The 21,734-nt window shown below is 39.4% G+C and overlaps 2 protein-coding genes across 2 annotated transcripts in view; both read right to left on the bottom strand.

Annotated features, from left to right (window-relative positions):
- LOC109035451 (uncharacterized) overlaps positions 1 to 8,378 on the bottom strand; it is a 30,930-nt gene extending 22,552 nt beyond the window's left edge. Inside the window, exon 1 of the mRNA XM_019049093.2 lies at positions 6,674 to 8,378. Within this exon, the coding sequence (XP_018904638.2) occupies positions 6,674 to 7,009 (336 nt within the window). The 5' untranslated portion in view covers positions 7,010 to 8,378. The remainder of the gene's footprint in view (positions 1 to 6,673) is intronic.
- Positions 8,379 to 11,238: 2,860 nt separating this feature from the next.
- Positions 11,239 to 19,179, bottom strand: LOC109035480 (uncharacterized). Its single transcript, XM_072303153.1, has 2 exons — positions 16,145 to 19,179; positions 11,239 to 13,620 (listed from the first exon to the last, which is right to left on the bottom strand). Exon 1 carries the CDS (start codon positions 18,488 to 18,490, stop codon positions 16,208 to 16,210), a length of 2,283 nt encoding a protein of 760 aa, XP_072159254.1. The 5' UTR covers positions 18,491 to 19,179; the 3' UTR covers positions 11,239 to 13,620; positions 16,145 to 16,207.
- Between the last annotated feature and the right edge of the window lie 2,555 nt (positions 19,180 to 21,734).

The following is a 21,734-nucleotide window of genomic DNA, read 5'->3' as shown; positions in this document are numbered from 1 at the left end:
TGGAAAGATCGATCCTCGTATTCCAGATGGAAGTTGTCTCCTAACAGCATATCTCATAAACCACTTTATGAAACTCCATCGTTGTAATTGTCGTGTTTTTCGTGTCCATTGTTGTAGTCAATATAATTGCCCTTTGAGCGCAAAATGTGTCCCTGTCCAGAAACAACTTGTCTGAGTACTATTTCCTGTTGTTTCAAACGTTCTGCTTTATTGGCATTCACAGGTAGTATTCACACGCACCTCAGATTTTCACAGATCAAGCTATTGCTAATTAGAGTAGTTTATTTTTTATTCTCTGCATGTATATCTTCTAAGTTATTAAGATAGTTGATCAATGTTTTCATAATGAGTTATCTGAAAATACATAAAGAAATGAATTTTTATTTTTTACCGCACTAGATGTGGGTAATTTGCATTAATATTTTAACATGATTCGAGATATATTCTATGTATAATAAATTTTCTATAGGATCACTAATTGTAACGAATTTTAAAACTCATATCATTCAGAACAGTGAAAACCCTATTTGCGGCTGAACATGCGGATCTTCAGTTTTCGATTCTATTGCTCTTTAGAACAGAGGGTCTGAATTTCAAGTAATAATTTGCACTGTCCAAGTGTCCTTGTCGATACTGAAGTAGAAGCTTGGCGTTTGACCACGTTTTCTGTAAATCAATGTTGAAAGAACGAAACCACGTATCTTCGGTTATGAAGTTGTAGACTTTCTGTCATAGAGTTTTTTTTCCGTTGGAAAACTACTATTCAACGCATGAAAGCTTGCTTGATTTTTCTTCTAGAAGAAAACCCTGGTAAAAATTGGAAGTAGAATAAGTGTTCCAAAATACCATAGACTTACAGCCGGCTGTAAGATTTCCAATAGCTTCTATAGCCGGCTACACAATTTCTTATATATAGCCTTTTATAGCCGATGGCGATTAAGCAACAGCCAGGCGATAAAGTGTATGCTAAACGTCACTAATTACGGATGCTAGGACTTGGTGAGTTTTTGGACCACTGCTCTCTTTTTGGGCCGTAGTATCTTGATTTATTTTGCGAGGAAAGCTCCGTACTTTTGATGGATGCCTGCCATTAATAAAATATTAGAGCGCCTTCAGTTTCGTATGATACTGTACAATACCTCTGGTGTGAAATAGTTGCTTCAAGCGCCGTGGCACGCTGCGGCGCGGCAGGCGCGTGGGCAGCCAGCGCGGAACACGCATTGGCGCCTACAAACCTAACGGGGATACTTCACGCGTTGCGCAATGCGTGAAGTATCCCTGTTAGGTTCGTAGGCGCCAGTGCGTCGCGTCGCCGCTCCGCTTTGTGTTAGGCTCTAATATTTAATCTGGCGGAGTCAGCGTTATTCAACTCATGATTTTGAAATGTTTGCACATCCTGTATGGATTATTCTCATTTTAATTGATGAAGAAAAAATATGTATTAAAGGAAAAATAATGTGTGTTTTGTAAATATTAAGGTGGTTCCGTATCAAACTTAATGATTTCCAAAGCACACGAATTTCTACACAATTTCTTATAGCCTTTTATAATCGATGGCGAAAAAGCAACAGTGGTGCAGGCGATACAGTGTAAAGCCCGGCGATAGGAACTATAGCCCGGCTGCATAATTTTTTATCGCTTCGTATAGCCCGGCTGTATGATTTTCTCCGCATTCTACAGCCAGCTATATGATTTTCTTTAGCCTTCTTTAGTCTATAAGACTTCCTATGGTATTTTGAAACGCAGCTCTTATCGCCAATTTTTACCAGGGCTCTGTTGAAAGAATATTCTGAAAAAATTTCAAGCCTTTGAGTTGGATTGTTTTTCTGCGAAAATATAAAATAGGAGCGGAAATTTTGAAACATAACATTGGAGATACGCGGTTTTGCACTCTAACCATCGAATGCAGTAAGAGAACCTCTCCGATTGTTCATAGAACAGGAAACAAATTCTCAACGCGGTGAGCTTTTACCACTTAAAACACGACTTTGAGACTAGTCAATGCTTGAATCCACTCCGTCTGAACGAAGTATGAAAATCCATCCGATCATGTAGGACAATAAAAGCAATTCGTGGAAATCGAATGTCGAGAACGGAGCCGTGATCGCATGAGCGGGTGGAAAAACAATTACGTGATCTGAGAATCAAATATCGCAGACAAATTCGATGGAGAGTCCCGGATTTAATCATACCGAAACTGAATACGCTTCTAACGTGGTGGAAAAATTCCAATTACGTCCCTCCAGTCGAACGATTACAATCAAGAATGTAATACGGCTTTCCTACGATTTCTACCCACAGTTATCGGTGTCAAAATATTCGGGGTATTCCGAGGTAAACGGGAAAGTTTCGATCCTCCTTGAGGAGGAAGGCGAAAGTTGTCAAGAGGATGCGCGATTTTCTCGGGAGGGGGGGAATATCCAAGGCCTTGTCCACACGAGCGCAGTTCGCGGAACTTATTCCTCGAACTTGCTCAGTTCCCGGAACTTATTCCTTGAAACGAGGCATGCTGTCCACACGGGTTCGTCCGAACTGGAACCGGAACTTTAATAAAACTATACAATTATGGCAAAATAATAGATTATAATACGGCCGCCAAAGTAACAAAAATAAATGTCAAGACGCATATAAAGGACGTAAAAAACAAAAACAAACAAATTCACATCAAAAGAAACATATGTAGAGGCTCGGAGTACGGGGGAAGTTCCGGGTTTTGGAGGAATAAGTTTTTAGCTCAGCTAAAAACTATTGTTCCAGGAACAAGTTCCTCGAAATAAGTTCCGCGAACCGCGCTCGTGTGGACAAGGCCCAATAATCTCTGAAATTCTCTTGACTAAGCAGAATCGCCCTTAAAAAAGGCTCAATCTACAATGAAAAGAGGGAGCACGCCCCCCTTCCCTCTTCAAATCAAATGACGACCCTCCTTGATAACATTTTTCTAGGAGTTCCGATACGTTTGAAAATTGGTGTCCCTTCAGTTGCGACGGATAATCTGTATGGGTTTAAAGTAATGGTATGTGTATGAATCATTTGGACGGAGTTAAACAGAAAGGAACCGAGCCACATCGGGATCGAACCGAGAAAAAGAGGCTTAAAGTTTAGCTCCTGCATAAGACTCAATGTAAAAGATAAACTTCAAATTCAATTTCTGCAAAATTTGCTCCAACAAAAACTTTGCATTTTTGGCGATAGATAGTAGAGCAGTGGTTGAGTTTGAAACCACTCATAACTCAATTTTCTCCAAAATGTGGGTTGGTTCCTTTCTGCTTAACTCAGTCCATTTGTGTTTCCAAGCGGACTTGCAACGCGGAAAGCAAAGCATTTGTAATTTCTTCCGTCATTCAAGAGCGTACTCTGTGTGAATAAATAGATCTATTAATGATATTTGATTTTCTTTTTTATTAAAAAAAGATTTTTAAAATTTCTGAAAATAACGAGACGGGGGGGGGGGGGAGAGGGAAAAGGCTTTTTGAAACCTCGCTCCTCGCAAATAGGAGTAAAAGCGTTTTTTAGTAGCGTTTAAAAATATTGTTGAACAGAATCTGATACCGTGTGTGGTCGAACGCAACGGTGAAAATTGCTTGGGGACTTATTCAGATGAGGGGGCACAAATTTGGGTCAACTACTTTCCAGCCTTTACATTTGAGTTTTAATTGGCTCATTCAGGGGGCAATTATGTTCAATTTTATTATTTTATGAGATTTTTGTTTAGTTTTGTCCTTCCTCCCTTCTAAGCAAAGTTTACCCCCTTACAACAATCCCTGCCCCCCCCCCCCCCCGTCACTATGGCTTTTTGGGCTGAAATGGCAGTCCTAGAATTACTTAATTAAATATCTATTTGAATCTCAAAATTCGTGTTTTTTAACAAATGAATACACTAGAAATTACCTAGCCGATTTTGACGACGCATTGAAATAACCCCAACGGTGCGCATTGAAAGCCGACTTTATTTTCATCGATAGTATCGCACAAATCGGAAGCAACGCGATAATATCCAGGAATAAGGCGGAATGGCATTTAAATAGACGCCGGGATCCCTGAAGCACGCGGCACGGGGAGAGAGAGCTGTCGCACTTAGGAAAAACGCCGTATGAGCCTTCAGGCGTTGCCAAATTCCCATTTACAAAACACGAATTTCCTGATAAACCTATAAATATTTTTCTTCCAATTTTTCAGATAATGTTGTTTGCAATTTTACCTAAAGTTCCTGAAAATTTCAAGGAAAAATGATCATAACTTTCCTTAAAAATGAACATTTTATTGAAGGAAATTTGGCAACTCTTGAACGTTATCATACGGCGTTCTTCCTTAGCACGGCGGGGAAGGCGTCCGGGCGTGAGAGAATTTTTCGACAGGGAGTGTTCAGCAGGTTCAGTGACATCGCTCTGCATCCCTGCGGAATACTTAAGCATGGCTTCCGTAAATCCCTTCCCCATTCTGTCCTCTCCCTTCGAACTTCACGAGGCGCATGATAGCCACGGATCCTGATTTCTCGGACGACACGAGTAGCGCTTACTGGATCCTCGGCAGTTTTAAAAAAAAAAAAGAATAAGCAAGTCATACTGCCGTGCAAAGGAAGAACGCCGTATGAGCTCTCAGAAGTTGCCAAATTTCCTCCGATAAGAACCGAATTTACTGAGAAAACTGGGAATATTATTAAAATTTTTAGTTGTGGACGCGATTTTATCTAGAACATCTGAAAATTTCAAGGCAAAATATGCATGAATGTTGTCAAAAAACATGTTTTATCAGAAGGAATTTGGCAACTCTCGAATGTTCATACGGCGTTCTTCCTTAGCAGGGCCGTATGATCTGGCATTCTCGTAGGTTACTAAATTCCCAAGTTAAAATCGACTCTTGGAAATTCGTAGATTCATTTTACAATGGATGAAAATCAGGTATAAGTGACGTAGAAACTGTAGCAAAGAGTGATAGGCTATAAATTTCATTTGCTAGGTTCAATCTGTACATTTCAGAGACCATCAACTACTATCAAAAGCCAAAAAGTCGAAGCGATACTGTCGAAGGCGCTCTGAGCAACTATTCCACCTCAGAAGTATTGCACAGTATCAAACGCATTTGAAGGCGCACTAACGTACGTAAATTGACTAGTATCGTTCAGCGCTGTGTACCTACTGATCCCACGATATGCTGCTCCTGTTCGAAAGAATTTTCTGAAACTTGGTACTACCGGCTGAAACTTTTTGACGAGGCATTTGAATTTCAACTCACATTTTCAAAATTCGAAAATCCAATATTGTGCTTGTGGCCCAAAATAATATTTCGGCCCTGTTCGATCGATTTTTTTGGTAAAACTTGGTGCTTGGGTGTTTTTTTGGGTGTAAGATTCAAATTTTCAATACTCCAAGATGTCATTGGTGACCTAAGATGCTATCTTGGCGCTATCCAACTTTGCATTCGAGATACATGCTCCGTTTGTATAGCATTTTCTATTCGGTTTCGAAATCGATGTACTCTCAGCTAGTTTAGACCTCAATATTGACGCGCACGTGAAATAGGCATTGAAAAACTTGAAACGTGCGCAAATTGAGGCATGAATGCATTTTGTTTCACCGTCGGTGATGATGAAATTTATAACTGCAAAAATGCCAGAGTATGATTTCAGCGGAACATAATCGTGATCTTCTGCCATCAAGTTGAAGTAATACTTTTGAAGGGGATACTCTGAGCAACTATTCCACCACAGGAGTATTACACAGTATCACACGAAGATGCAGGCGCTCTGTCGTATGTAAATTGACCGGACTATTGACCGAAGAGCTTAGCAATCTGTTTAATTAACGAGATAAAGTTTGAGAAGCCTGCTTTGCAAAGTATTCGATCCGACATTTAGCCATTATAAAGGTTTAGGGGGATTAAATTGTCATCAAGCCGTTCATCAGTCATCAGTATGCGCTAAAAATAGTTTTGATATCCAAGCTGAACTATTTTGCCTCTTCGATACTGTTTGAACTGTTCAGTGTTCGTCCACAAGTGCATAACGCCAATTGAGAGTGAGTAAAAAAACAAACAAACAAGCATTTGCCGGCTCAAGCATGATGGGCCGTCCATAAATTACGTAACGCACTTTTCCGGTATTTTTGAGCCACCTTCCCCTGTAACGCTTTTGTAACGTAGGTCCTTATCCTTTACCACGTAAAAACAAAATGGCGTATAGCTCTCCTTGACACCCCCCTCCCGCGCGTCACGTAATTTATGGACGGCCCTTGACAGCCGTTTTTACAGCGCAGCTTCGCGCTCTGCGACACCCAATCCACATTGTCCCCCTATTCTCCCACAGTCCATCAGGCAATTGACACCTCCTGATGGCCTTCTCCATTCCCAGTCGCCAACCTTCCACAGGTCGTCTACGTCAAGATTAATGCCAGAGTCACATGCTGAATTTGGCAGCTGAGCATGGAAGTCAACAGTCATCGCTCAAAGGCTGAAATGTTGCAATTTCGAGTTAATTTCATCCAGAGTTGTATATCAAATCCATTCGGATAGCTCAGAAAAATCCGACATTATCCGATGGTCGCTGAGCCTCGTTGCTGAATTTGGCGCGACACGCGCGAAATTCAGGTATCGGGCCGATGACTTTCACATTCAAGCCAAATTCAGCTCCCATATTCAGCGTGTGATTCCGGCTTAAAAATCGAAATTAATCACTTACCCCCAAAGCGTTGTTGTGGCGCCCAACCGGTTCTTGGCGGCGACTCCACAAGCTGACGATTAATGCGAAAAGGACGATGATGGTGGTGAAAGCTACGAGTAGTTTTCCTCGAATCCGGGAGGTGGCGCTGCCTCCTAAGAATCGCCGGATCGCGTAGAGTTTGGCCGACTTATCAGGCCACAGCCGGAGCTCCGGAAGACGATAGACTTGCATCAGTCGTTTTTTGATCTCTTGAGTTGAGAAGCAATTTTCACTGCTGAGAGCTGAAATTTTTCTGCCGCGCGAGGTTTTCTGACGCAAACGGCACCATCGAATACGCATTTTATGTCTCATCATTAATATTATTTGGCGAGCTGTAATGCTAATAGCCACTTACTTAGACATTTTCTGAACTGTTGCACTTCTAGAGCACTCACCTTGCAGATTAGTTACAAAAATGACACATTGAAACATGATGAAACCTTTTAATCTATGAAAAATTTTACACTATGATGCGAATGTATAAGTTTTCATCAGTACGGAATGGAAAATTCCCCATCAAATTTATTATTTAATTTTAGTTCAGGTTATTTGAAGAGCGTCTTTCACTAATATAAATTGAAACTGTCTTGGAATACTTAGCATGAATTTGTATGTAACTAGTTTGAAGTAACTTTTTGTGGCTCCAATAAGTTTGCCTTGTCACCATTAGAAGTTACATTTTTGAAAAGCTTGATTTTTAAATACATGCTTTCAAAGTTCTGATACACAAATTTTATTTGTTTTTTTCCCTATTAAAACTGTTTAAAAAATAATGATAGCTCTATTACAAGATTTGGCCGGCTACTGAATTGTCTTACTCTGTCAAAAAATTCAGATTGATTGTCGTAGGACGTGGTCTAATTATAATTCATAATCAATTTTAAAATAGGACCATGTTGGACTTTTGGTGAAAAAAAAAATGAACTTAATGTGCGTTTGATGGAAACCACTCGTAAAATGATCACAATATCACGATTTAATGATCTCTTATAATATTTGAGACCAATTGTCTTTCCCACCGAAATAACACAAATAAATTACTCGTAATCATAAAAATTAAAATAAGGAATGAGCAGGATAAATGAATTTTATTTGAGTATTTACTTAGTTTTATGATTTTTTTATATCTTATTTTTAAAGTTACTTTCTGCACACCATTCTGTCTGTGATGTTTAATCAATTCCGTTTATTTTTAACGTTTGGTGCCTTAGTCTTTTCGTCTTAAGTGAAGGAGAATCTTTGCAAAAATTACACTGATTAACTGTATTTAGAACACGTGTGATTTTATTCGAGATCCAAAACACGTGCCAAATCAGAGAGCACCTGCAAAACGCGAAACACGAGGCGCTTCGAGTGTCGGAGAGCAACTGACTCGAGAGTCAAGGGTTCGTTTCAGGGTTGAAAAATCCCTCCTACTCAACCCTGCCTCCAAGTGCGAGTGTGCGCTGAACAATTTCTTCCCTCGTCTTTACTGAAGGTGCATGCATCTGGAGTGATACGTCTGATACGCGTATTCACTTGGAATGTCTAATTGTATCGTGCCAAAGTTACCACGTAAAATTAAGATGAAGAAGAATAAGAAAAAATGAGTCTCGAAGAACTAATGTCCTTATACAGAGCTGATTCGTGCATAATTTTCGATGGTTGAAGTGCAAAACCACATATCACCGTTTGCAACGTTGCAAAATTCCTGTCATACTTTATTTTTTACTTAAAAAACTAGTGAGCGTAGTTTCTTGAAAATTTCATTGATACTTTTTTCTCCTCGAGCAGAATATTCTATAAGAATTTCAAACTTTAAAGTTGGCATGGTTTACCTCCCCCCCCCCCCCCCAAAAAAAAAAAAAATAATTGAAAAATGCGTGTCGCACCGAAGATGGAAGTGTCATAGCAGATTTCCTGAGGCGACCTGATCTTTTTCAGAGACGACTAATCAATTATCATCTTTATGGTCTTTATCATTCGCTTTTCTTCGTCCTTAAAATAATCCTCTGAAAATTTAGAAAATGTTTATCTACTTTTTTTCTCTTAAAAGGTGAAGGAAGAACGGAAATCTTGAACATTCCAATGGAAGTGTTCTCGAAAAATCCACTGTTGGTTTTTTTTATCTCGCCAAATAAGTGTTGCGACGTAATCTTTAAGTCAGTATTCCTCGAACTTACAAATTAGATTTACTCTACAAAATAACGCGTTATGGTAATTGTATTGGTCATAAAAATACCACGCACCTTTCCATGTTCAAGGGAAGGCTAATAGGTAAAATTAATTCCTAGTATCCAAAACTCGCCTGAAATTCTACGGATGCAATTATTTCTACACTATGGCTATCTGCGTTGCATGCAGAGGTAAATGAAGGCGCTCTGGTTTACATCACACTCACGCTATCGATTGCTTTCTCTGTAAAGTTAAGCGTTTTCTCGGTCCAGCTCAAACAAAGGGTTCGAGAGAGTTCCTACAGTGACACTTCATCTTGGCGGAATCGTGGGAGACAGAAAAAGCAGTTTGTATCCGGGCTTGATCCAATTAGTGCTGTTAATTTTATTTTGGAACCAATCCAACGAGTCTGCAACCCCAGAATCTGTAACAAATGCACCCTACGGATTTCGAGACCATCCCTTGTGTCGTTGCAATCAAGATGCTGCGAGTTGAAAACAAAATTGTATCTCCCCGACCGAGAATTAGCTGAAAGACATTAAAATTTAACAAGCTGATGCGATCCGGATATCGATGGTAAAATGTTATAGTGGGCGCCAGAAAACTCAAATTAAAATTCACGAATACTTGACATTGCCTGAGTGCTTTTGGATCGTTCTTTTACAAACATGTGTAATATATCCGGAGTTATGGTGGTATGTAGTTAGGAATTATACAGAGGATGTAGTTTTGAGAACAAGCTGCTTATCTGTGCAATTTCATCTGCCAGGATCGGGGCTAAAAGTCGTCAAGTTAAAGAGCAATGTTTGATGTAATGATAATGATTGATGTAAAATGCACATTTTATTTGCCAACTTGAGTACAAGAGACGGTTTTTGCAAAAACTCAAATTTTGATTGTTTGGCGTGACGCAACAAAAATCGCTCCTCCAAAAAATGTTCTTTGCTTGTAGGCATTAAAGTCTATTTTCACGCTGTAGCTCGGCATTATCATGCAACGAAGTATCTAGATTTAATTTTGATGGACTGAAAGATTAAAAAAAATCCATTCCTCAAAATAAAAAAAAAAATTGAGAGTTTTGAATTTCATAATATTTCTTTATTTCTGGTCACTGAAAAATTGCGAAGAAAGCCGGGCTAACATAAAAATCCCCAGGTTGGAATTCGGCCGTTGGAATTTTAGACAGCCCAGCTTAAATCTTTGACCAAATAATTATTGCTGCACGTGGGTAGTTTTCTGGCCTACCTCGAAAAATTGAAGGCGAAAGATTGTGTATGCGAGCCCAATTCTATTTTCGTTTTTTTGCAATCAGAAAACGCCTCTGAGAAAATGTGATGTTTTGAACATTTGCAATGCACCAAACCCCAAATACTGAGAGTTAAAATTTTTCAGATTACATTGAAAAAATCGTAAACACTTCACCGCAGGAATAATAACCTCACATAAATGCCCGGGAACTGAGAACTAAACACGCATAAAAACAAATGAGTGGCCCACCACAACTCACGCCTTGCAATTGGCGAGTGAGATACATACTTCTACCCCTCTTCTATCACGTTCGTACTTTATGCGTAAAGTTAAGCTAGAGGGAAAAGTTTTGCATGGAAGCTGTTCAGAGCTGGCAGCTTTACATTTCGAGTGTGCAGACCAGTTAAAATGAAGGCTGTATGTTGTACGGGGCAAGCTTCCTCTCCGTGTTTTTTTTACATCCATAATGAAATTTGAAATAAAGACCTGAAGTTAGGTAAACATTGTAGCACCATGTTGTCTTCTGTTTTTGTGTTCAGTCTCGTAAACCTATGTCCAGAAATAAAGAAACAACTTAAAACGGGACTAAGGCCGCAAATAATAAACATAAAATAAAATAAAAAACCCGGGACGTTTCGCAGGGATCACACCCCCATTTTCAACCGGCAAAAACAAGAAAATTATAAGAATTTTTCTTCTTCTTATAATTTCCTTGTTCTTGCCGGTTGAAAATGCGGGTGTAATCCCTGCGAAACGTCCCGGGTTTTTTTATATTTTATTTTATGTTTATTATTTGCGGCCTTAGTCCCGTTTTAAGTTGTTTCTTTATAAATGTTTCGGGCCGATTAAGTTGTTTTTTCTATGTCCAGAAAATAGTAATTTTTAACATCAATAATGGTAATGGTATGTAACACTTTTCTAAAAATGTTTAGGTTAAGATCAAAGTTAAACCTACCCATTGCCTCTCACCGGTATGAATTTTCTTAGCGATTGGAAGTTTTCGTTACATAATTTTGAACAATCTCCGGGATTTGATTGACTTCGTCGTTAACGGGGGTTTGGCTCCTCATATTTACTGATCTCATGTCTATCAAACGAAACCTATCTGGTCTTTCGGTAAATTAAATAAAAAAAAGCACACAAATATTTGTATGTACATTTATTTACAATAAAAATAACATCTCATGTGCCAAGAAAACTGACAAATTGGAAAAAAATAAAAATGATACCTGAAAATAAATTAAATTGTCAACTTCTAAACGTATAAATAACATTGGAATTAAGTAATAACTTATACGAATAACAATTGAATCCAGTGGCGCGGCGTGGCGTGCTTTGCGATTTATCGATTGTTATGCCATTTAAACCTATGGAAAAGGATCGATAAACAGGGTGTTCGCAGCGAACGCCTTAATAATCGATTCTTTACCGTTGGTTTAAATGGCATAGCAAAATCGATAAATCGCGATTCACGCCACGACACTGATTGAATCAACCTTTGCCGTTTTTTCCTTCATGCACATTCCCACGCTTCTTACAAAAATTATTCTTCCTGATAATTTATTAGAAGACGCCTTCACGAGTTTTTCTACAGTTTAAAGCCTCCTTTCCTCATAATCAAAAAGATTCGTTGATTTGGAAAGAGTTTCTCCAGACCCGACCTCTAGGTTGAGTATCAATTTTACCAAAGGGTTGGTTTGCTCATGAAAATGTATACTTAAGTCGTAATTACAAGCAACGTGTCTTATCCGGTAAAATATACATAATCGAGAAAACGATGACCGCATACCTCAAAATTTACACATTTGTTATGCTTGCATACCGCCCCCCCCCCCACCCACCCATTGGCAGAGCCTCCAATATGACTGTCCCGCGCCTATCAGCCCTTGTCACACGATCCAACGGTGCTATCCATATATAGGGGTCATGTGATTGGTCCATGACATCGGATAAGCCAATCGCAACATTTATGACTTAGATATATTGATAGCACTGTTTGATCGTTTGACATTGGATATTGCTCACATCTGAGGATCCCAGTCTGAGCCTGGATTGTTCCGAATAAAGCAAAATATTTCTCTTTAATCATAAAATATTGGGTTAAGCAGATTCTAGTAGATGTAAGTAAGTATCATTTAAGTTTATTTTTAGCTTCGATCACTTTGTTCGGTCTCTGGTGGTCACTGGTGGGAAAGGTGATGCTTCTCTCAATTATTGCCTGTTTGCTCAAGTTTCGAAAGACTTTGAAAGTGATTTTGTTCAGATAACAGTTGGCAGTTGGCAGTCATGGTAAGTTTTGAATGGTCCAAGAAGATGACCTGTAATAATATCCCGAAAAAATATTGTATGAAAAATGACAAGAAATTAATTTTTAAAAATAATCAGCAAATGAGGTTTACGTTTAGAACAAAATATGTATGCAAGGAAAACATTTTTGACTTATTTAAAATTCACCTCTGCGAACCTATGGGTACGGAATTTGAAGAGACGTCCCATGGTGAAAAATATGTTGTCGCATTCAATAATATTTTTAAATTACCAAAAGTATAACTTTTTTTCTGTGTGATATTCTTGTACCGCCCTAAGTATTCTTTCAAATTATTTTCGCGTTGCTGATTTGTTGATTTTCTATAGGAAGAAAAACAGCAACTATTTAATAAGATAAAAGTAAAAATAAAACTGGAGAGGGGGGGAGATGATCAGAGCACTGCAATAAATAAACGTATGTACGTGAATTTTTGGTTTCACTTGCATGGCGCCCATATTCTGCCACAGGCCGTACCCCTGTGCCCTGCATAAACCACCAAAAATCAAGATTGAGACCATTTGGACGATCCTAATTGAAACTAGCCTATAATTTGTGTTCTTTAAATATTATACAAACACCAATCATTCGAGTTTTCGGATGTACAACATCCTTGTCCCTTACCATTTGGTCTTCATTTGTCATTTCTTTGGTTCTGACTATAGTTTCATTGAATTTCTATAGAATGTACATTGAAATCGGCTGAATTTATAATTTCAAAGCTTATCTATCTGTGAGATCAATATTCGAATGGAGAAAAAATCTAGAGTCAGCTGCGATTTTTTCTAGCCGAGCTTCAGACAGCCTTAGCAGGTGGGTGTCAACAATGGAATGGATGCTATTCTGTCTGCAAGTTTTCCCTAACCTTCAGCTTTGATGATATCGTATACGTTCTAGTGTTGACAAACATACTAGCAGTGAACTGCACCTGATGTTCTTTAACTTTCCAGCGTGTCGTATACTTGCGTTTTTGAAGAAAAGAAATGTAGCGAGAGGAAAAAGTTTGTGACTGCATGCCAGTCAATCATGTTTTTTCTCATGAAAGTAAAGTTTTTACATAAAAATAGAGCCTACTATCTAATATGATGGTTAAAATGGCATGTGAAAGAATACAAATGAAGGGAAGAAACACGCAAAAAATTATGGCGCAATCAAAATGGTAGTTCTATGATTCCCAGCAATCATAGTGTCGAGTTTTGAATGATCCCAGAGAGTTGACCTGTAATAACACTCCAAAAAATACCCGTGCCATTAAACAAAGGTATGACAAGGTATGCATCAAATACTACGCACCATTTATTCCCAATTACACAAGTCTAGATCACATGAAAATGGTCTAGAAATCAACTCCTGACCAAGATTTCGATATCGAAAGTGCAAAATCACGTATCTAGATTGCGGTGTTTCAAAATTTTCACTCCCAGTTCATTTTTTTTTGAAGAGAAATAATTCAGCTGTGTAGCATGGAATTTATACTGAATATTCCGCCAACAGAGATGAAAAATTACGGTAGTTTTCAAAAAATTACATTGATTATGATGTTCCAAAGATAATATAAAGTACTAGACGAGCTTACGTTTCACGAGAGAAAATACAAAACATAATATCATTTTTACTAATATATTTACCAGACTTTATTGTGCTATAGTTTCGTCATTGCACCAAAGAAATCACATACCTGCCTTTTGACTTATATTAAATATTTTCTGTCGAATATCATTTTTTCGGAAGACCTAATGGGCTTCATTTTTGCTTCAAATTCCGTGTGATTCGTCAGGATTGTTCTTTGAACGTCAAAATTGGTTTTTCCAAAAGAAGAAGAGGGAGAGGAAGAAAAAGAAGAAGAAAAAAAATCCAAACACGGAAGAACTCATTACTTAGGTAGGTTAAAGGAAACCCTACATATCATGCTAAAATGCTTAATTTGTCTGCACTTTCGAGGGCCGGCAATTTTGTAATACATTTAATTAACGTATTTCTCGGAAAATTGACAATATCGCCTTAAAAATTAGTTTTGGTTTACTTCATTGGCACAACAGATAACGCTTGAATCAAGTTAAGATGTGAGAGAAACATTTAAAGCTTCAGTAAGTGTCGCATGCGATGGATATCGAACGAATTTCATCACAACGCCTGGATGCAACTATTCGAGCTTCATGGATGTCCGTGATGCATACGCACGAGATTGAAGGCGTTTTGACTTACGACGCTAACCACCTCACTAGAGGCACTCAGTGGAGTGAGTCAATGAGAGGAGTCGGAAAAAATGTGGAGACATAAGAGCGCTATAGAGGTGGTTTCATTTATTTTCTCGTAAAATTTCAGCACACAAGTACCCTATTATGTAATTTATAATGAGAAGAGAACAACATCGAAATTTGCAGTTTTGTCGATAGCTTCATGTCCAATCTCTCTGAAAGGCTCTTTTCATTGTTTTGCGGGCTTTACTGCGAGGATCTTAAATGACAGAGTGCCTTCAATTCTTCATTTATACTTCAAGGACATATTTATAATGAGATCTAAAAAATTTAGGGAGGTGACCCGAGAAATTTTTACGACTTCGCTAGGAGGGGAGCCGGACGCTGGGAGTGAATGGCCGCGCAAAGCAACAACTATAGAATGTACGTCAAAGAAATCTTTCTTATTTTCTTGAAAAAAAAAAATCGAGGAGTTTCAAATGTTAGAATCTGATATATCCAGTGGCGTGGCGCGTGCTTTGCGATATATCGATTGATCTGTCATTTAAACATATGGAAAAGGATCGATTAACAGGGTGTTCGCAACGAACGCCTTGATAATCGATTCTTTACCATAGCTTAAAATGGGGAAGTATCGATGATCGAACTTGATTGAACTTGGCCAATTCGCAGACGCATATCGCTGTGCTGGAAAAAAAATCTCGTGAGAATCAGCCTGAATAGCCCGACCCCACTGGTTTAAGAGCCCCAGTTTGGACGCAGGCTAGACACTGAAGCAAGTAATAAAAAAAGCCGTGATTACGTTATAAACGGGATTTCTCGATGACGTCATATTGGCTTTCCTAATGACGTGTTCTTCCGTGCTAAGGAACAACGCCGTATGAGCCTTAAGGCATTGCCAAATTTCCTTCGACAAATCACGAATTTTCAAGAAGATTTCTCTTCCGATTTCTCAGAGGAGTTTGTGCGTAAAATCGTCGCCCACCTGACATAAGGGCGTAACCACACTCTGCAATGAACCCTGTCCTCCATACAATTCAATGTTTTCCGGGCTCATCTCAATGTGCAGTTACGCCCATACATAGGATTATTCAAAAGTCACGCACCACTGGCCATGTGGGAGGTGGCCATTTGAAATTTTTGAGTTGCCCCCCTCCCCCTCCCCCGAGGGGATCAAAAACTAGAGAGTACCTAAAAAATTTCCCCCTCGATATGAGGAAAAACGTCTTAAACTGCAAGTCGATATCATAATTATTAGAACTGAAGTTATGGTCAGTGGTGCGTGACTTTTGAATAACCCTGTATGTCAGCCAAGCGACGATTTGATCTAAAAAGTCTGCAAAATTGCAAGGAAAAGTATTCATCGTTTTCTTCCAGAATAAATAGCTGCTGAAAGAAAATTTTGCAACACTCGAATGCTCATACGGCTTTTTCCTTGGCACGGCAGTGCTCTGATTGGCCGATTCATCGACCAATTCGAATAGAATTAGCGCCGTGCACACAAAAATCGGCTTAGGGTGTGTAAATATACTAAGAAAAGCTTACCTTAAATTGCATGCGTCATCCGATGGAGGCTCTTCGGTTCCAAACTGCGGCAGAATTCCTTCTTCACCCTCGAGGGGGGTTGCCAACGTAGTCGACGATGTAGGGATCCGACTGATAGTTGATAACGATTGGGTCCTCATGTCTGACGACGAATTTAGACGCGTTGACCCTCTGCACCGTGACCGGGACGGGGAGCATCGATGCCGCGCCCCCTGGGGGCGGCGCACCCACCGTGAACGCCGAGGGATGATTGTCCGACGTGGGGATGCTCACCTTCGTCGACGGAAGCCCCGGGAAGTTGTACTGGATCGAAAACTGGTGAGGAACCTGCGGAACTGGTTCGAATTGTTGCGCCTTGCTCAGAACCGGTTGCGGCTGTTGTTGCGGTTCGAATTGTTGCGCCTTGTTCAGAACTGGTTGCTGCGGCTCGAATTCCAGCTCGCAGTTCGGAGCTTTGGTTTGCTCTTTCCTGTTCTTCTGCGACTTGAGTCTGGATTTCTGATGGTGTCTCGGATGATGACGGTCGCTCACGACAACCGGTTCGACCGCCTTGCTAGCAGCGCGCACGGACGGGAAAGTGGCGGTTTCTGGTACTTCCGCGCTGAGGGCGTGTTCGAATTCCGGTATCTTGAACCGGTTCGAAGGGCGAGTTTCCCTCTGAGGCTCGGTGGAGAATTGGATTGGGATGTTTTGGGTGATGAGGAATTCGTTAGGTTTTCTGGCTGCATTGACGCTCCAGTTTTGGTTGGTGGACTTGGGGGGAGAATTGGGGTGAACTGGTTCCCTTTGCGGGGAGACCACCCTCCACTGTCCTCCGTCGAAACTCGGCTGCTCTGACTTGGGGCTTTCGATGATCCTTCGGCTTTGCGTCGTGGTCGGGAAATACTTGGACAGATCCGTGGATTGTATGACTCTAGGTATGTTTGACAGGCTGTACTTTTTGTCCTCAATTTCTGAGAGGGGGTACTCAGTTTCCCAAGACCCGGCTGAGGACTCGTGGTGCCTTGAATTCACAGTGTAGGCAACAGGCATTGCATCTTCTGCACTCTTGGGACGCGTAATGCTTTCTGACTGCCTTGATTTTTCAAGGTCGGCAACAGGCATCACAGCTGGTATGTTCTTCGTCGGTGTGGAGTTCTGCGATTCATAGTGTCTTGATTTCTCCGAATAGGCAGATTCACTCACGCCGGGCTGCGAACTTTGTACGCTGGATGGGTTTTGAACGTAGTTTGAAGCTGGGACTTCTTTATCAGTCGGTGGAACGTAGGGTGGATTTATAACTTCTTTGGGGGAAGTCTCGCTGCCTGGTGAACAAATTTCTGGCTCAGGTAAGCCCAAATATTTTTGTACAAAACGCATAAATTTCCTCGTGAGTTTTCTTTCGGCCTCTTTTTCCGATCCTACGTCGCTTAGCCGCTCGTAGCTGTTTTTGATTTGGTCCTCGAAAGTCAAAACCGCGCTTTTTAACTTGGATACGATATCATTCACGACCGGATCTTCTCCTGAACGATCGGAGTGAGGATCTAAATTCCGGAGTTTTTGTTCCGGAATTCTAGGTTCTGCAGCAGGGTAAGAGTTTTGAGATGACGGCTCTGAACGTAGTCCTGTTTTTCCAACAGGACTACAGACGAAAGTTTCCGGCGAGCCGGAATCTTTCGAAGGGATCTGCAATGTAAATAGCAGTTTCTTTCCATCCCTGCGTTCGTTTCGTTTGACGAACTCCTCCTCGTCTGCGGTCAACTGAAAGTTCGCAGGGACTATCGATTCTTCGATGGAGTCTCCACTGATAGACCGCCGTTCCGGAGCACTTTCGTGGGCCTCTTTTGTTTTTTTCTCCGGAATTTCATCATGAGCAATAATCGGATTTGTGTCAGATTTTAGACTTGCTTTTGCGGGGCCGGACTCCGGAGAAAGCTCTTGTGAGGTGTATTTTTCCGGATTTGTGTCACATTTCGGACTTGCTTTTGCAGGACCTGACTCCGGAGACAGCTCTTGTAAGGTGTATTTTTCCGGATTTTTCACAACAGATTTAGGCGTTGAAACCTTGGGTTTATCTGAGACCGACTGAGTATTGATTTTATTTTTGGACGGCGACTCTTTTTGTGGTTTTCTCCTCTTTAGCAAAGACTTTTTTGGAACCGATTGGACATTCTTTAGCGGTTTCTCACTTGTTACGAAAGAGGGTGGGAATTTTAAGGGCTGCGTAGGTTTTGAATTTAAAAGGTCACTAAGGTCAAATGTTTCATGCACATCATCTGCCAGGACTGTCCTTGAGTTTTGACTGAATGTGAAAATTATATTATAAATCACAAAAATCAGTAGCACCTTTAAATTCACGCACTTCATTTTAAAATATGTTAATTTTAGAGAATTTTTGAGAAAAACAAAGATGATATCATTTTTCCCCACTTCCGAGTCGATGAAATGCTAAGTAAACTAATCTCACAATTTATCGCAATTTCAAGCACTTTCATACCTAATACCTTTTATTTTTCTAAAAAAATTTAAATTTAAAAAAAATTCAAAATGCTGTGCTAGAAATTAAAGTGGTCCCTCAAAACTTGATGAAAAAAACCTACAGATGTTTATGTTAGAAGAAAACACGCACGAAACCGGACACTGTTCAAGTTAGAGAGTTATCGACGAACACGCAAAGAAGCAAAAGACTAAACGCAACGTAGCATTTCGGAGAAATTTTCATCACAATTTAGACTCACGTTCAACCCAAACACTTACTGCAGAAACACTCACTCGAGACAATCTGAGAGGAATTTGAGACGGTTTGAAAATTCGAATCAAATAAAAAAATTTGGGGGGAAAATACTAGTTGGAAAATCTGGAAAACATCGACTGTTTGTCCCCGAACTATTTGCGCGCTCAGAATCGAGTTAAGTTGCGCTGCACGGAGTAAAGCGCTGCGCCAAGCAAATCAACAATTGACCTCACTTCGCGAATGCTGTCGTCCGAAGAAGATTTTGGTAAACATTTATCTCGGCTCTGCAACTGGTCCGAGTTTACGCCCGATGGAAAATCGTAAACAATGCGTTGAAAAATTTTCAAGATAGACTGCTCATCTGGAGAACTATTGCCTCCGCAGTTCATTCAATTGATGCCTCAGCTGGAGCTATGCTCGTTCGATAACTGGACACTTGCAACTTTCGAATGATGGTTCTCGAACTTTCGTTTTCGGTGGATGTCTCTGGCACAATCTCTGCCATTGTACATTGCCTTGATGTTGGAGGAATGGACCCTTGTGTTCTTTATGAGTTGAAAAATTTGGAAATTGGATACCTGATTCCATTGACTACAGATCTTCATAACACGGTACCCAGCATGAAGTTTTAAGACTAAAGAAGACTTAGAATAAATAAATAATGATACAATAAAAATTAACAAATTACAATTTAACAAATCAAATACAATAAATTATTAAAAATAATTTATAAAACAAAATAGACACAAGGAAGTAGAAAGAAAATACATTTTTTCATTGCATTTTCTTAAAAGAAAACATTAAGAAATTGGCTAGAAAATAATTCTACTTTCAATAAATTTTCTATCTTTTTTCCGAACGGAAAGTTGACAGAAAGTAGACCTATGAAATAGATCTATTTTCTTTGGTCAGACTTTTGACTCGCAATGTTTATTCTTTCTATTTTCTGGATACCTCTCATTTTCTTTGTTTTTTCTAGAAATTGTCTCAATATTTTTTTTCTAGAGAAAAATTCTATTTCGCTACTTGGGTTTTGATTTATCCTAACACTAGGTAGTCTTGAAATATACTCTGTGAAATATTGACTAGTAAAATCTAATTTTTAAGCATCAAAGAGTGAGTCTAAACTTCCTTTCCGACGTAAGGCCCCATGTAATTTTGTAACTTTAAACACGTATTTCTTGAAGTAGCAAAAATTGCACTTATCCAACTTGTCCTCCAAGCCCCTGAATTGATAGCAAATTGGACATTGCTGAATGTTAAAGATAAATCCACTCTCTCAAAATCACTTAGGAGCGCAAGTGTTCTAAAAAAATGACGCATCGAGTCAGCTTGCGCGAGGCCGTTAGATTATTATTTCGTAACTAAGAAAAGCACAGGCGACAGGCGTGAATTACGTCAGAGTTGATGCATTACATATCTCTTAAATTCAGAGTAAAACGCACAATAAGTTGAGGAAAAGCTCTGTTTTGATGAGAAATCCCGACATCTCTTGCGGAATTCTAATCCGGCCTACCATTAACACGTATTCTCTAGCATGAGCAACTGCATCAAACCTTCAATATTGAATCTGTTATCAAATCAAGGACTTTGATTTAAGTAAATTGAGGTTTCTGTGATGAAGGTATAGCGTGCTTGAAAGAATCCTTCTTTAAAATATTTTTTTCGTTATATAATCGCTCGTTCAGGTTTTCTGTCAATGCCAAAATGTTGTTTCAAAGAGGATATGTATTATCGCAAAATCTTGAAATCTATAGTCGAAATTTAAAACCCCGATTTTCGACCCAACATGACAAAAATCAATCGACAGAAAATTAATGCCTCCGTCTTCTGATGAAAAGACGGATTACAGAATTTCGAACATTCCTATTCTCTCATTCCTTAAATTAGAATATATTTGGCGATAAGAAACTATTGTTACAGTTGAAACAGCATGAGCACCATTAGTTTTCCTATGCAGATAGGTGTTTTTATGAATGAGCTAGAAATATAATTTCTGATTGCAGAAGGTAATCCTTTTGATTCAGAAACAAAGCATGTGCAAGCAATTAAGGGGCTTGGAGGATAAGGTCGCACCAGTGGAATTTTTGAACAAATTGAGATATTAATGATTTTAAGTAAAACTAGTCTTAATGCATATTCTACGAAAAATTCGCTCTAATATTCTAATTTTTAAGCATCCAAAAGTCAGTTTGAAATTTTTTTCCGCTATAAGAATCCATGTAATTTCGGAACTTAAAACATGTATTTCGCAATATAACAAAAACTGCACTTAAATGCATCTTGTCTTCCCCTCGATTAGTCAATTACCATATGGAGATTAACAGTTTTTATGGATGGACCAAAAGTAGTGTAGTTCCTTACTGCAAAATGTAGATTGTAGACCACATATGATCTATATGATACGCCAATTCACCTTCAATTATTTTCTGTACCCCGATGTATTCTCTCCACTCTTAGAGCGAGAGTATGGCATGAGTTTCTAAAATGAACCAAACATTGCATGGATCAGAATACACAAATGTTATAAAACCAACCCGCTGGGAAAAAAATGACCAAGGCTATCCTCAGTTTCAGCGGTAAAAATTAGTTGACAACAGCCCAAATAGACTCATAGGAAAAAAGTCTCCCATCCTTTCCGTAGGGAAACAACTGGATAATCTTTTACTTGGTGGTATGTGGGTGGAAGAGGGGTTTTGACAGAGAGACTTAGTTACTGGGAGTTACATTAAGATTTACCTGTGACTTTATACTGCGAAATCCAAAAATTAACCTAATTTTTCATCAACGGACACAGATCTACCGGAAAATTGAACTATACCCGGAAAAGCTCGATTGTTGAGAGAAAATACCGATTTTTCCGAGTAAAACCAATAT

The sequence above is a fragment of the Bemisia tabaci genome, chromosome 8, assembly GCF_918797505.1.
Source record: "Bemisia tabaci chromosome 8, PGI_BMITA_v3".
Taxonomy (NCBI): Eukaryota; Metazoa; Arthropoda; class Insecta; order Hemiptera; family Aleyrodidae; genus Bemisia; species Bemisia tabaci.
The sequence above is the reverse complement of the archived record's forward strand: the minus strand, read 5'-3'. Positions and strand labels throughout refer to the sequence as shown.

Coding starts and splice junctions, on each gene's coding strand:
- LOC109035480 (XM_072303153.1), bottom strand. CDS start 18,490: ATGAAGTGCGTGAATTTAAAGGTGCTACTGATTTTTGTGATTTATAAT.